Raw genomic sequence first — 15,617 nt, forward strand, 5'->3', positions numbered from 1 at the left:
CTACCAGTGACCTCCTAGTGACTAGGCTATTCCGCTCTCCTCTTTTCACATAGAAGCTCTGAGTGGTGAAATAATTTGCTAATGACTCACAGCTGGTTAATGAAGCCACCCCTTTCCAGCCCAGCAATGTTTCCATTTACTACATAACAGCTGGCCATCGCCTGTCAGCAAATTATCCAAAAAGAGGTGAAAGGCTCCATAAGGCCGAATGCCACATGGTCTGAAAACCCTTGCTTCACAGTTTGGTGACTCTGACTTCCTGTTTTCAGGGAAACCCTGCTGCTTAAGCTGTCTCATGGATTTTATAGCGAGGGAAATTTTTCTCCTCATCATAATTACAAGGCCTCAACTGGAAGAAACTGCAGAAAACATACATGGACCGGAGAAATTCTGAGCTGTGTTCCAGGGGACCCAGGGATCTGTGCAAGCCTCCTCCAAGAGGGGAACCGAGGCAGCTCCATAGTTATGTGTTTTATATCTCAGTTTCCAATGCAAAATTGCATTTGAAAATAAAGGATCCGGTTTAAGTGCCCATCAGCAGATGAGTGGGTAAAAAATTCTGTGGTACATTTACACAATGGAAACTTATGCAGCTATAAAAAAGGAAATCTTACCTTTTATGTCAGTGTGGAAAGGCCTATAGAGTATTATGCTAAGTGGAATAAGCCAGTCAGAGAAATACAAGTACCATATGATTCACTTATAGTGGACTCTAATGAATAAAATAGAAACAGAGGCACAGATACACGGAACAGACTGACAACTGTAAAAAGGACATGGGGAGGGGGGACTAGATGAAAGAAGGTAAAAGAATTAGCCAAAGAATGTATATGCATGACTCAAGGGTGCGGGCAATAGTGTGGGGATTGCCTGAGGCGGGCGGGGGGGAATAGAATCGAGGTTTCCACAGTTCTAGCTCTGTGCTACTTTCACCGTCCCGTGCTGCCTTCGTTTCCCAAGTTTGAAATGAAAACCTAGTTTTGAGAGAGGAACCAGGAGAAGAGGGACAGCAAGGCCGACCCAGCACCTGGGAAACCCCAGCACCAAGGCCCTGGTTCTTATTAGCGAAGCTTGGATTTGGCTCTCTGAGAACTAGAACGTTTAAAGAAACCCATCCCGTCTTCTTTTTGCATTATGCTGACCTGTTTGTCTCTCCTATTCTTCCTCTACCTTCTTTAGTACTTCTCCCGACTGTCAGCAGGATGGAAAGGTCATCCGAATCCAATTCTGATCGGGTAGGGAAGTAATTTGCCAGACACTGGAAGGCAGTTTAGTTTTGCGATAGTCCCTCCTTCCTCCCAGCCTTTGTCCCACCTCCCGTCAAGCCCTGTCCACACACTGTGTAGGGAGATTATGAAGAGGGAAAGGGACCTGGCACCTGTAGACCAGCCTCACTAGCTGCAAGTATTTGGCAGGGATGGGAACCAGTGTGGGTCTGGAATGGATGTGGGTTCTCTCTGGCCCATGCCCACACATTTACATATCATGGACTTGTGCACTACAATGGCAGAACTGAGTAGTTACTGTAAGACACCATTCAGTTTCAAAGTCTAAAATATTGATTAGTAGGGCATTTACAAAAAAAAGTTTCCAACTCTATTCTAAAAGACTCCTAGGATGAATTCTCTGATAAAGCAACCAATCATTTCTGATTTACCTGTGTCATTAATCCAGATGGTACTGCTCTCAGATTGTTTTCTTTAAGGAGACGTATGTCTTCGTTTAGGACATCAGCGAAATAAATTCAGATGGTCCCTCTGAGGCAGCGCGGCTTTCTGTGCTGTCGAATGCATGACTGTAGGAAAGCCAAGCTCCTGAGATGCTCTAACATGCCTTTGCTCACATTCCCATCCTGTAAGGACTGAACCACAGAGTCAATCTGAAGACTGCAGCAACGAGTTCAGCAAAGCTGAAAGCTAATATATGTTGATCTCCTACTGCTTTACACAAATGATTTCAGTCAATCCTCTGAACAACTTCATCTGTAACACAGAGGGAGATGCTGTTGTTTGGGATTCACAGTTGAGGACGTGGAGTCCTAGGGAGACTCCAGAGCTTGCTCAGAATCACATATAGAGCCAGGATGTGGCCTATATTTCAATTCTGAAACCTCTCTTTCACATCCATGTTTAACAGCCCCATAGGTGAGATATTTTAAGTAATTATACAAAGCACGACAAACTCTAGAAACCAAAAAGACCCATAACCCAGTGCATGCTTTTAATTTCCTATTTAGATCACCAAAAAGAAAAAAATAGTAGAGACAATAGGAACAGTTCAGTGGGAGAGGCAAAGCTCCCAATGACACAAAACTCTGGAAGAGTCACCTCACCTAACTCCCTTGTTTTTTCTTTTAATCTATTTGTGATTATTTTAGGTAGAAAAAATCGTGGTATTTTTTACTTTGTCTCTGTTCAAAGTTCATCTGAAGAGGGAAAAACTGAGTGTTAGATTGGTTTTGTGTTACCCAATAATGAAACAAATATAGAAATATGAAATGGGTCGGCCATTAGCCCAGAGAGACCAAATGCCACTCATTTACTTTTTTTGCTCAAATCATCCTCAAAGAGGATGTTTCATGACAGGAAAGACATGGGGCCCGAGCAATGAGGATATTAGAGAAGTCCCATGTTGTTTCCAGCCCTGTTGTGTGCGAAGCCCTCCATGACAAGCTGCTTTCAGCTGAAGGAGAATACAACAGGCATTCTTCATACTAGGGTGAGGTCATTAGAAAACCTCAGGGCAGACGGGGAGGAGGGTGGTCCTATTTGCTCATTCTCTATGGAGCGCAGCTTGCAGAGTAGATGAAAAGGGAGGGCTTACTCAGTCAACCAGATTCTTTTTACAAGAACATTACATTTGACACTGGCTACTCCAAAAATGGAATTTACTGGGGTGCCTGACAAATAATGGTTGCTCAGTAAGTATTTGTTTAATGGGTGGATGAAATAGGCCTCCACTAGAATGTCTTGGAGAATTGTGCTGAGAATACTGAGGTAGCCTCAGAGCTGCGACTGATTAACGATGTCTGCTACGGTGCGGAAGTGGCAGCCTAAGGGAAGATTTTGACTCTGGGTGACAGGATATACAGATGAGATATATGGATGATGTATCATAGAATTGTGCACTTGAAACCTATATAACCTTCTTAATCAATGTCACCAAAAAAAATTTAATTAAAAAATAAAAAAGAGAAGAAAATAAATAAAATTGGAACCCTGGGGCAAAAGACTAAGTCTTTGGGCACATTAGGATTTCCTTCTTTAGTGCAATGGAAATATCTCCTCAAATCACAAACTTGTATCCTCTGAACCTAAATATGGAAATAACAAAGAGAAAAGATTGCCGAAAAGGAAGAGTTGATAGAGAGAAAAAGAATCAGGAAAATTGGGAGAGAAAAGTATGAGTAGAAGGAAAAAAATCAAATGACTGAGGGCTGCCAAATTCTGGCCTTGCTTTTAATGGGAATATGCAGAATTCCACACGGGCCTTCTGTTTTTACCCACAAGATTAATTGGAATCAATAAACCACTATGTTCTTATTTTTGTGGTCAGGACACAAAAAATCATGATGGGAAAAACAGCCTTTGAAGGGAAGAAGCTGACAAAGCAACTCTGACAACGTCAGAATAAGAATCAACAGTTCAGAAAAGAAAATATTGTCACTCTGTTGACTGATACACCTCCAAGATTTTCTAGAACCAAGTTTATTCCTATGACTATAAAAGTCATAGTTCTGTGATACATTTACCAATCATTTGACTGTGAGTTTTCAGATTGGTTTCCTAGACTCTTGTTAAAAATAAGAAATGAAATGGTCCCTGCAAACACAGTCAAACTGCCCCCCAACCCTCCACACACACCGTTTCAGACCGCAGGTAAAATACGGAAGTAGGAAACACCTGGATCAGCTCCAAGCCCACACAGAACTGACCTCAGGCCTGAATCATGGCTTGGCACTCTGCATGGGATGATACCAGCAGGTTGCACGCGCTCAAATTGAGAAAGAAAGCAGACATGGGACTTCCCTCTGGCCTCTTTTTGGAGGAAGTGAAATTTCTTTTCTGCAACACAGATGGATACCTTTTGTAGAAAAGTTGGCTTTTTCTTTTAGAGACCTAAGTGCAGTTTTTAGACAGGGGCCCTTGGGTGTGGCTATCTAGAGAATTTATGTGATTGCATATGCACTTCAGTACAACAACAACAACAACAACAAATAGAGGAAATTGCTGGTGAGCAGAGCAAAGCAAGAAAGAAGTGGGGGTGTAAAGCGCGGGTCAACGGGTAAGACTCACGCAGACTACTTCCTCCCCCTTGACCATTATAAGTAGCAATGGCTGGGGCTCGTATGCAAACTTAAGTTGAACCAAAATTCCCATCACTGCACTTCTCTTTTTATTGTCTCCTGGGAACTGAAAAGAGAACTCTCTGAGCACAGCAATCATAGTCATAGGCTTCGGATCATTTCAGGTATATGGAAATTCCAGAAATACCTTCTTTTTTTAAAAAATGTAATATATGTTTGTTAGTTTCCTGAATACAAAATAGTGATTACTCGGTACTCATTCCTGCATTTGATACTTAGCAGACTTTCAATAAAAATTTGTCAAATAAATAAAGACAAGCTCGTTGTTGAAAACTCAAAAAATAAAAGAGGAAAAAATTTAAATAATGCATACAACTATAAACCAAAATTAATTTTAGACTGTAATAGAGAATTAAAAACATCTATTTGAGGCAAAAAGAGCTGTAGCCTGGGAGACACAGATTCAGGTACAAACTAAACAATCTAAACTGTGTTCCACTGAGACAAAGGGGAGGTCATCTTTTATAGCAAAAGATCCCCTCTCTTGTCAATTAGGTCAGTTTATGTAAATGAGGTTGTATAGTTCTGATTAGTCTAAATCATACAGTTTTGATTAGCTGTACAGGTGCAAATGACTTGCATATTTCCGGCTGGATATAACTTGCACAGTGCTGACTGGATCAGCATGTCTCAATCCAGTGGCAGAAAGACTAAATCAAGACTTCCCTGTAGTGGTTGACTCAGATGGCGTAAATGAGTAGGCATAGTGTGGGAAGCCGAAAGTCCAGTCTGAGGTTCTTTCTGGTGTCTTGAGTACATGGGGAAGCGCCTGTCAGCAAATGGCCACTAGATTCTATTATTCATAAAATTGGGGCCTTCAGTTGACCATGGGGAGTCCACTTGAGCATATAAACTCCTTCTTGGGAGCCATATCAAATTATTCTTTCTTCTCAGGGTTCACAAAACCTACCAACCAGGTATAACTACTGTCAACGGGTTGTTGAATATCCCTCTAGTTATATGTATTTATACACAGTTGGGGTCATGTTGAGTGTATATTATGCTTTTTTCATTTAACATCATGGTATAAGAATTCCCATGTTATTAAAGTCATTTGAAAACTTAACTATGATGGCTGTAAAATATTTTGTCATATAGGTGCAATATAATTTCATTCTTGTTGGTTCTTTTAGCTATTTTTAAGTTTTGCAAAGATAGAAATGAAGAGGGAGGCTGTCCCAAAAAATGACAATGGTTGGGTGTTTCAGGATATATGAATACCTGAACATAGAATTATTGATATTCGCTTTGCTTATATTCTCATTGCAGAAGAGTAAGGTCTCAATAGGATTTATTAAAGGGAAAATAAAAAGTAGGAAATTTGTTAGCATGTCTTGAAAACTCTGAGAGAGTTTTCTGATTCTGATTAAATAACCCTGAAACAGTTTAAAGGAAAGTGTGTGGATATTTCAACAGACTTATTGGAAGTGCACATGGACATTCAACTCTAATTTTTGTAATTCTTGGATTATTCTACTGACCTATAAATTTGTAACTCATTTGTAAATTAACCATAACATCCCATGCAGAGGCTTACTTCTCTAGCCAAGCATATACTGGACACTGGTTCATAAATTAATCCTTCTTGGGTGTAAGTGAATTCCCCAAAGCATGATAACATAGGCATGAAAAGACCCAGAATGTCTATTTTTGGATATACAGAACACAATACAATTGTTATTTTAATAATAACTAGTGTGTTCACCCTGTGAAACTGGGCAACTGGCCTCATAATTTCTGAAAACACTGTCAGTTGCATCTGTGGCCATCTGAGGTAATTCTGTCTTTTGAAACAGTCTTTCCAGATGCATACAGATGTTAGTGCAGTGATACTGATGAACTGAAGCATAATTTTTTCAACCTTGGCACTGCATCTGGTTCATGGTCTGATTTGGGGGGGCCATGAAAATGCATTGGGAAGTCAATGAACTCATCTGGATTCCCTGGCTACCACTAAACATACTAAGATGCACCTAGTTGTCCCAAAGAATTGACAGGGCTTAGTTGATTTAGGTTCTACATGGATGAACCTGGAAACACTACTCTAAATTTTGGGCTCTAATGCCCTAGCATTCGTACACTAGAAACAACTGTGAAATTATGTTCTAATGATATAACAACTGAATTGTTGTTTTTTAAAAAAAAATTGAGTAATGAAGAGGCACATTCTTTTTATGCACGTACACTCTTTACATGCACTTAACAATGGAATGACAGGTATAACAGCAGATACCAAATTATTGCCAGCTACACACACACGGTGCATAGGTGTGTACATACAAATATTCTTTGGCCACTGTCTGCTTTTGCTAATCAAAGTCTATAGTGTGATTTTCTCTTTTTTTAAACATTTGTATATGAGAAAACTTCCAGCCAAGATGGAGATGTAGGTAGATGTGCTTTGCTTCTTTGCACAACCAACAGAAGGACAACAAATTTATTTTTTTAATTTTTATTTTTTATTGTTGTACAAGCATAGTTGTCTCCATTTTCCTGCCACCACTTTCCCATGCCCCACCCACCCTCACCTCCTGCCCTCAATCTTACCCCCCTTTGGCTTTGTCCATGGGTTCTTTATACATGTTCCTTGATGACCCTTCCCATTTTTTCGCCCGCTATCCCCTACTCTCCTCCCCTCTGGTTACTGTCAGTTTGTTCTTTATTTCCATGTCTCTGGTTCTATTTTATTCACTTGTTTGTTTTGTTGACTAGGTTCCACTTATAGGTGAGATCCTATAGTATTTGTCTTTCACCACTTGTCTTATTTCACTTAGCATAACGCTCTCCAGTTCCATCCATGCTGTCATGAAAGGAGCTCCTTCCTTCTTTCTGCTGTGTTGTATTCCATTGTGTAAATGTACCAGAGTCCATTGATCCACTCATTTACTGGTGGGCACTTAGGTTGCTTCCAGCCCTTGGTTATTGTAAATTGTGCTGCTATGAATATTGGGGTGCATATGTTCTTTTGAATTTAAAAACAAAAAACAACCAGAACTGCCAGAAAATTGAATGGTATGGAAGTCCAGCAACCAAGGAGTTAAAGAAGAGACGTTCATACAGACTGGTAGGAGGGGCAGAGACAGGCAGCCAGGACAGAGAGGACACACAACAAGGTGACAGACCAGGCTGAGTGAGGCAGCAGCTAGCAGACTGGGTGGTCCCACAGTCACATGCAGATTAGCCAGAAGGAACAACTGGGGAGCAAGATGTATAACACAATCCAGGATTCCTTAATGGAAAACTAAAGCTTCGAAAATCCTGGCTGTAAAAACTTGTGGGGGTTGTGGCAGCATGAGAAACTCCCTGCCTCACAGGAGAGTTCATTGGAGAGACCTACAAGGTCCTAGAATGTGCACAAGCCCACCCACCCAAGAATTAGCACCAGAAGGGCCCGATTTGCTTGTGGTGTTGGGGAAGTGACTGAAAGTGGGGCGAGAGCCAAGCAAGTGGCGTTGTTACCTCTCTGACCCCTCTCCCACATACAGCACTACAACACAGTAAAGTGGGTAGCCCCATCCTGGCGAATACATAGGGCTCCGCCCCATATAGAGTAACAGGTGTGCCGAGACAAAGAAATATGGCCCAAATGAAAGAACAGATAAAAACTCCAGAAAAAGAAGTGACAAGAAGATAGCCAACCCCAACCTATCGATGCAGAGTTCAAAACACTGGTAATTAGGATGCTCACAGAAATGGTTGAGTACAGACACAAAATAGAGGAAGAAGTGAAGGCTATGTAAAATGAAATAAGAAAAAATATACAGCAAACCAACGATGAAGGGAAGGAAGCTGGAACTCAAATCAATGATTTGGAACAGAAGGAAGAGGTAAACATTCAACTGGAACAAAATGAAGAAATAAGAATTCAAAAAATGAGGAGAGGCTTAGGAACCTCTGGAGCAACTTTAAACGTTCCAACATCCGAATCATAGGGGTGCCAAATGAGAAGAAGATCAAGAAATCGAAAATTTATTTCAAAAAATAATAAAGGAGAACCTCCCCAGTCTGGTGAAGGAAATGGGCTTCCAGAAAGTCCAGGACACTCAGAGAGTCCCAAAGAAGTTGGACCCACGGAGGAACACACCCAGATACATCATAATTACATTATCCAACATTAAAGATAAGGAGGCCACAGACGCTGAGGGCAAGTGAGAGTGCTGTGGTACCGGGGCGCACTGCCCCTTAGCTAAAATACTCTAGAGGCTGAGCGGAAGGTTTACGCCTCCACCGAAGACCCGCTGCCACAGGTAGGAGAAGGGGGACTGGGTTCGACACTGCACCGCAGCAAGGAAAGGAGAGCAACCTGGCTTGTACCAGTTACCAGACAGCAGGTTTTGCTCTCCACTGCCCTTAAGTGGGCAAACTGGTAGGGAGCAGGGGCTACAGAATAAGGACTCTGAACTTAGGGGCGATAAATACTTTTTAAGGACACGAGTTTCTCTGAAACGACTCCAGACCAGGAAAACACTTTCATCTTAAGGGTACTGGGGTTGGGGATCAACGTTTTGCTTTGGAGGAGAGGGCGTGTAGAGGCCCTCTTAAGTCTTCTCTCCATGGAGCTGCCCAGCCTCTCACAAGACCAGACCTGGAGCCTGGAACCTCCTGCTCCCACGGCCCCTGCTTCCTCGGCCTCCAGCACCCAGGAGCGGGAGGATGCTGGGAGCCCCACGGCCTCCGGGAGGCTTCCCTTGGAGAAGGTGAAGCGACCCAGGAACGCATTCATGGCGTGGACCTCTGCTCAGCGCCGCCAGATGGCGCAGCAAAACCCAAAGATGCACAGCTGGGAGATCTCCAAGCGCCTGGGGGCGCAGTGGAAGCTGCTGGGCAAGAATGAGAAGCGACCCTTCATGGAGGAGGCCAAGTGACTGCGGGCCTGGCACCTGCGCGACTACCCCGACTACAAGTACCGCCCCGGTGCAAGACCAAGAGTGCAAGAGCAGGGATGCCCCACTTTGACCAGGGAAGTGGCGGTGTGGCTGGCAATGGGCCGTTCTGGGGGTCTGGGTACACCACCACCCAGGGCAGCAGAGGCTTTGGGTACCAGCCCCCTAACTACTCGACATCCTACCTACCTGGAGGTTACAGCTCTCCCCACTGTAAACCAGAGGCCTCAACGTGCTCCCTCCACCCGCGTACCCCTAGGCTCCAGGGGGAGCTGCTCCCCTCCTGTAACCCCTACCTATACTCAGGCTCTCCCACTCCCTGTGACCCTCCCCTCTCTGGGCCCCCCATGCCCCAGCCCACCTCTGACAATCTGGACCTCCCAAGAAGGGCTCCATCCTCCTTTTTCAGCCAGAACCATGTGCTACTCCCAAACTGCGAACTCTCCTTTTGCACTGTTGGAACATCATTCAGAGGAGCTGTGGTCCCCCCAGTAAAAACCAAGAGGAGCAATACTTTTTTTAAAATAGTTTTTGGTAGGACGAACACGGTTTTGTACAATTAAGCCATGGCTCTGGGTCTTTATTGCCCCATCTCTGCTCCCCCTCACCGCAGTAGGAACCAGCACAGTCTCCACTCCCTTCCTCCTGGACCTGCCAGAGCAGGAACCCCCTCACCCCACCCTTCCCTGATGGAGTCATTCTCCATCCCCCTTCCTCTGCCCCCCATCCAGCACTGGGGTCCAGGAGACAGTGCCAGCAAGGCCGAGGGAAGGGAGGCAGCCATAAGCTCCCAGTCCCTTCCTCTGTCCAGGTTCTGTTCTCTTAAGGCCAAAGAGGAAGTGAGGATATGGGAGGGCAGGGCAAGGCTTTTGCCCAGAATAGGTAAGTAGCTGGAAATTGCTAAAGGAAGAGTCTCAGCCAAATGACTAAAGGAGTTAATAGTGGCATACACAGGGCAGCACACAATAATTATCAAGGGTCAGCCTTAAAAAAAAAAGATTAAAGATAAGGAGAGAATCTTAAAAGCAGCAAGAGAAAAGGAGACAGTTACCTACAAAGGAGTTCCCATAAGACTATCAGCTGATCTCTCAAAAGAAATCTTGCAGGAAAGAAGTATTCAAAGTCATGAAAGGTGAGGACCTCCATCCAAGATTACTCTATTCAGCAAAGCTGTCATTTAAAAGGGAAGGGCAGATGAAGTGCTTCCCAGATAAGGTCAAGTTAAAGGAGTTCATCATCACCAAGCTCTTAGTATATGAAATGTTAAAGGGTCTTATCTAAGAAAAAGAAGATCAAAACTATGAACAGTAAAATGACAACAAACTGACAACTATCAACAGCTGAACCTAAAAAACAAAAACAAAAAACAAGCTAAGCAAACAGCTACAACAGGAACAGAGTCACAGGAATGGAGATCACATGGAGGGTTATCAGTGGGGAGAGAAGGGAGGATAACGGGGAAAAATGTACAGGGAATAAGAAGCATAATTGACAGGTACAAAATAGACAGGCGGAGCTTAAGAGTAGTATAGGAAATGGAGAAGCCGAAGAACTTATATGTATGACCCATAGGTATGAACTAAGCAGGGAGAATGCTGGTTGGAGGGGGGTGCAAAGCAGAGGGGGATAAAGGAGAGAAAAACATGGGACAACTGTAATAGCATAATCAATAAAATATACTTTAAAAACATTTCTATATGAAAAGAAATAACAATATAGTGGAGGGACCCCTCACCTTCACTCTGAATGCTAAAGACAATGCAGACTGAGCTCCCCAGCTTATAACAAGTGGAATTCCCTTTAGATCCCTTCTACTCCGTCCCAGATAGGGCCGTCCTCAAAGCCAGGACTACTAGGACTCATCACAATGAACCCCCACAGGGCTTTTGTCTAAGATTTTCACTCCTTTCTTCTGTGGGAACAACTGTCACCCTCAGGTGAATGGAAAACCCAGGCCTCGACCTCCCTCGAGCCTAGATATGGGAGAGGCAGGGTGTCTCAGCAAGAGTGATGTTGCCATTTACCTTTGCATTTACAGTAGGAAGAAACTATTATTGGATTTCCAGGAAAGAATAGTGAGAAAAAAAATTGGAAACATCAAGAAAGTGAACAGAAAGCAAAACCAAAGCATCCTTTCACAGCTGGAAAGCTCGTGGGGTGGAACCAGTGAGGTGTGTGGTGCACTTCTTCTGAGTACCCCCTACTCTTGCAGCGTAACCAGCTCGGGGGCACTGGGAGACTGTTAGGTAGTTAACTGTTAAGGATATCTAGTACACCACAATTTTTTAAAAGTCCTGATGGACCATAATATTCCACCAACTCTCGTTTCCTCATTTTGCAATTAGTCTAAAGAGGAACTGGTGATTTTAGGAGAACTATGATTTTTTTTTTTTTTTTTTTGGTAGTTTCAGTCACCGTTTGCTTTTGATCAGTTCAGTTTGCACCAAGCTTGCTGGCCATTGCTTAGGGGCAGCTTGTGGCTGGGCCGGTCTGAACCATGAACAGCTTTAGGGGTGCCATCTTCTTCTGGGCAGTGGCAGCATGGGCTAAAATGGGCAAGCTTCTGGGAGAGACAGATGAGGCTGGATTTCAAACATGCAAAAATGCCTTAAAACTACCAGTTCTGGAAGTCTTACCCGGAGGAGGCTGGGATAATCTGCGGAATGTGGACATGGGACGGGTGATGGACTTGACTTACACCAACTGCAGGACAACAGAGGACGGACAGTACATCATCCCCGATGAAATCTTCACCATTCCCCAAAAACAGAGCAGCCTGGAGATGAACTCAGAAATCCTGGAGTCCTGGGTGAATTACCAGAGCAGCACCTCCAACTCTATCAACACGGAGCTCTCCCTTTTTTCCAAAATCAACGGCAAGTTCTCCCCGGACTTCCAGAGGTTGAAGACCCTTCAAGTGAAGGACCAAGCTGTAACCACTCATGTTCAGGTAAGAAACCTGATCTACACAGTCAAAATCAACCCAGTTTCAAAACTAAACTGGGGGATTAAGAAGTTGCTCATAGACATCTCTGACCGTCTGGAGAACAACCAGACGCGGATGGCCACCTACTTAGCAGAGCTTCTGGTCCTCAACTATGGCACCCACGTTATCACCAGTGTGGATGCCGGGGCTGTCCTCATCCAGGAAGACTATATCAGATCCTCCTTCCTCGAGGACAGCCAGAGCAGCCGTAGCGCTGTGACTGCATCTGCAGGAGCTGTCTTCTTTGACATTGTGAACTTCAAATTTGAGGAGAACTACACCTCACAGAATGCCTTCACCAAGGGCTACATCTCCAACCGAACGAACTCCAGGGTGCAAAGCATAGGAGGGGTTCCTTTTTACCCAGGCATCACCCTCCAGACCTGGCAACAGGGCATCCCCAACCACCTGGTGGCCATCGACCGCATCGGCCTACCTCTGCATTCCTTCGTCAACCCTGACATGCTGCCTGACTTGCCAGGGCCCTTGGTGAAGAAGTTGTCTAAGACGGTGGAAACTGCTGTGAGACGCTACTACACGTTCAACACCTACCCTGGATGCACAGACCCGAATTCGCACAACTTCAATTTTCAGGCCAACACCGATGACGGCTCTTGTGAGGGGAGAATGACCAACTTCTCCTTTGGTGGGGTTTATCAGGAGTGCACCCAGCTGACAGGGAATGAGGCTGTCCAAGCCTGCCAAAACTTGCAGCAGAAGAATCCACTCACTGGTGATTTCTCCTGCCCTTCTGGCTACTCCCCGGTTCACCTGTTAACCCAGACCCATGAGGAGGGTTACAATGGCCTGGAGTGTGTGAAGAAGTGCACCCTCTTCATCTTCTGCAAGACGGTGTGTGAAGATGTATTCCGAGTGGCAAAGGCTGAATTTAAGGCTTTTTGGTGTGTGGCCAGTGACCAAGTACCAGAACACTCAGGACTACTTTTTGGGGGCCTCTTCAGCAGTAAGAGCATTAACCCTTTGACAAATGCACAGTCATGTCCAGCTGGCTACTTTCCACTAAGACTCTTTGAAAGTCTCAAGGTATGTGCCTCTCAGGACTATGAGTTGGGATATAGGTTTTCGGTCCCCTTTGGTGGGTTCTTTAGCTGTGCAGTTGGGAACCCCTTGGTGGATTCTGCCATATCCAGAGACTTAGGGGCACCTGCTCTGAAAAAGTGTCCCGGGGGCTTCAGCCAACACCTAGCCCTCATCAGTGATGGATGCCAAGTGTCCTACTGTGTCAAGTCTGGGCTTTTTACAGGAGGGGCTCTGCCCCCCGCCAGGCTCCCGCCTTATACCCGGCCACCCATCATGAGTCAGGCTGCCACCAACACTGTCATAGTGACTAATACTGAGACTTCAAGCTCCTGGATTAAAGACTCCCAGACCAACCAGTGGAGGTTGGGAGAGCCGGTAGAGCTGCGCCGGGCCATGAAGATCATCCACGGGAACAGTGGTCTGTCAGGGGGAGAGGCCGCTGGGGTCACAGTGGGGGTCACCACCATCCTAGCACTTCTCATCACCCTGGTCATCTATCGCACCCGGAAGTACAAGAAGAGGGGATACCAGGCGATCGAGAACGAGAGGCAGAGTTTGGCTCCTGGGACTGCAGAGACAGGGGACACCCCTGACCAAGAGCAGGAGCAATGTCCAGCCTAACTCTCTCCCGGGAAGCTGTTTCATCTTGGGGGAGAGCTTCCAGCATGTCTTTCATTCCTTCTCTCTCATCTTCTGCTTCCTAACTATTGAAGTGGCAAGTGCAATCAAAAGCAGGTATAACTTTGTGACTTCTTTATGTCTCTGGGCCAGGAAATAAGTAGAACTACATGGACAACTTTCAGGTAGAGGGTGGGGAGAAGTTGTGACTGTCTAAGCAAAAGTCATCCTGGGGAGTAAAAAAATGAAGGGGGTATTTTTTTCTCTATGTACACCATTAATTATTTTCACCTGACTGCGTGTGTATAAAAGGGAGGAGGGAGAATGTTGACATTTGAATTTGGAGATGATACCTTTAGTCTGAGGTTGGCCATGGTTTCCAATTCATGAGCTGTAAGAATTTCTGCCTTTAAAGCTTACCCTCCAACTACTTTGCTTTTTAAAAGCTGACTAGATTTTATTTTCCTGGGGCTGACAGAGCCCCAGAAGACACAGAAGTCCTTCGTGGCCACAGCTCTTCAGTTGGAGGGCTTAGTGTTGATGGGCCGTGTCATTTCCTCTGGGTCATCTCAACATCCTTTGGACAAAAAGTGTTGTTTATACCAACCCTGTGTTTTCCAACTTCCCCAACAATTTAAGACTCACTTAGAAAGACCACCCTTGAACTTTGGACTCATTCATAAAGTGCTCAGAAAATATTTTACCTTATAAACATCTGTTAGGATGTCAAGGGAGAAGGGATAATTTGTAGAAAAGGAGTAAGTTAGGAAAGGGTAAAAACTGGAAAAGAGTCTGGTGCTCAGGGGAAATCAGAATTCTTACGACCAGCTACCTGGTTTCTTTCCCTTAGCTCATCATAAATGCAGCAAAAAAAAAAAAAAAAAAAAAAAAAAAAAAAAAAAAGGCATAGATTTGAATGGATCAAGTATTACAGTTTCCTGGTCTAAGTTACCAAAGTAGAGCCCCTTCCTCTTCCATGAGTGGACTTTATCCTTCCTGACTCCTATCACATGCACTCCCCCACCCCCCGCCAATACCACATTGCAATAAGAAGTCTTTTTTTCTGGGGGTGGGAGACAAGGAACAAAGTAAGAAGTCAAAGTAAGCCTACACCTAAGTGTTACAGCCTCCTGAAAACCAGTCAGCGTAGACACCAACTATGTATCTCATCTTTATTTTTTTTCCAACAGAAAGAGGGCTAAGTACGATCAAATCTATGCTTTTACATGAACGAAAAAGGCATCCAGCTGCCCTCCCGCAGGCAGCTGACAGGAGGCGTGACTGTTACCTGGCATTTGGGGCCTTGCCTAGTTTTAATACCACGCTCACCCAATTGTAATGATCAGGGTGAATCTATTAATAGTCCTCCAAAACATTTTTAAACATTAGATATTTCTCACTGAATCAAATGTTGTTAGTGATATTCTGCGAAGGACAATTTGTCCACTCCCAGGCTTTCACAATCAAGAGCTGAGTTTATAAAAAGCCCTTCTTTTGAGGAGCGTGGAGCACCCCAGCCTGTGGGAAGATCGGAAGGGACGCTCCCTCACCTCCCGCCGTGATGAAGAGCTGGACAGGACTGGAGCCCTGCTCTCCTGGCTGCCCACCCTGGGACACCAATTACTCCAACCTCGTCACTTAACCCCACCTCTTAAGCATTAAAATGTTCCTCTAAACTTCCGGGTGTTTTGTGGGTAAGTTTCAGCCAAGCTAACCACTTTTC

General features: G+C 44.6%; 1 protein-coding gene and 1 pseudogene across 1 annotated transcript; both read left to right on the forward strand.

The window, feature by feature from the left end:
* The first annotated feature begins 8,919 nt into the window (after nucleotides 1–8,919).
* On the forward strand, nucleotides 8,920–9,812 carry LOC129062681 (protein SOX-15-like; annotated as a pseudogene).
* Nucleotides 9,813–11,691: 1,879 nt separating this feature from the next.
* On the forward strand, nucleotides 11,692–14,770 carry MPEG1 (macrophage expressed 1). Its single transcript, XM_054563667.1, has one exon. It carries the CDS (start codon nucleotides 11,747–11,749, stop codon nucleotides 13,895–13,897), a length of 2,151 nt encoding a protein of 716 aa, XP_054419642.1. The 5' UTR covers nucleotides 11,692–11,746; the 3' UTR covers nucleotides 13,898–14,770.
* Nucleotides 14,771–15,617: the final 847 nt, after the last annotated feature.

Source organism: Pteronotus mesoamericanus, unplaced genomic scaffold, assembly GCF_021234165.1.
Source record: "Pteronotus mesoamericanus isolate MK-2021 breed Mesoamerican mustached bat unplaced genomic scaffold, CSHL_Meso_final scaffold_83, whole genome shotgun sequence".
Taxonomy (NCBI): Eukaryota; Metazoa; Chordata; class Mammalia; order Chiroptera; family Mormoopidae; genus Pteronotus; species Pteronotus mesoamericanus.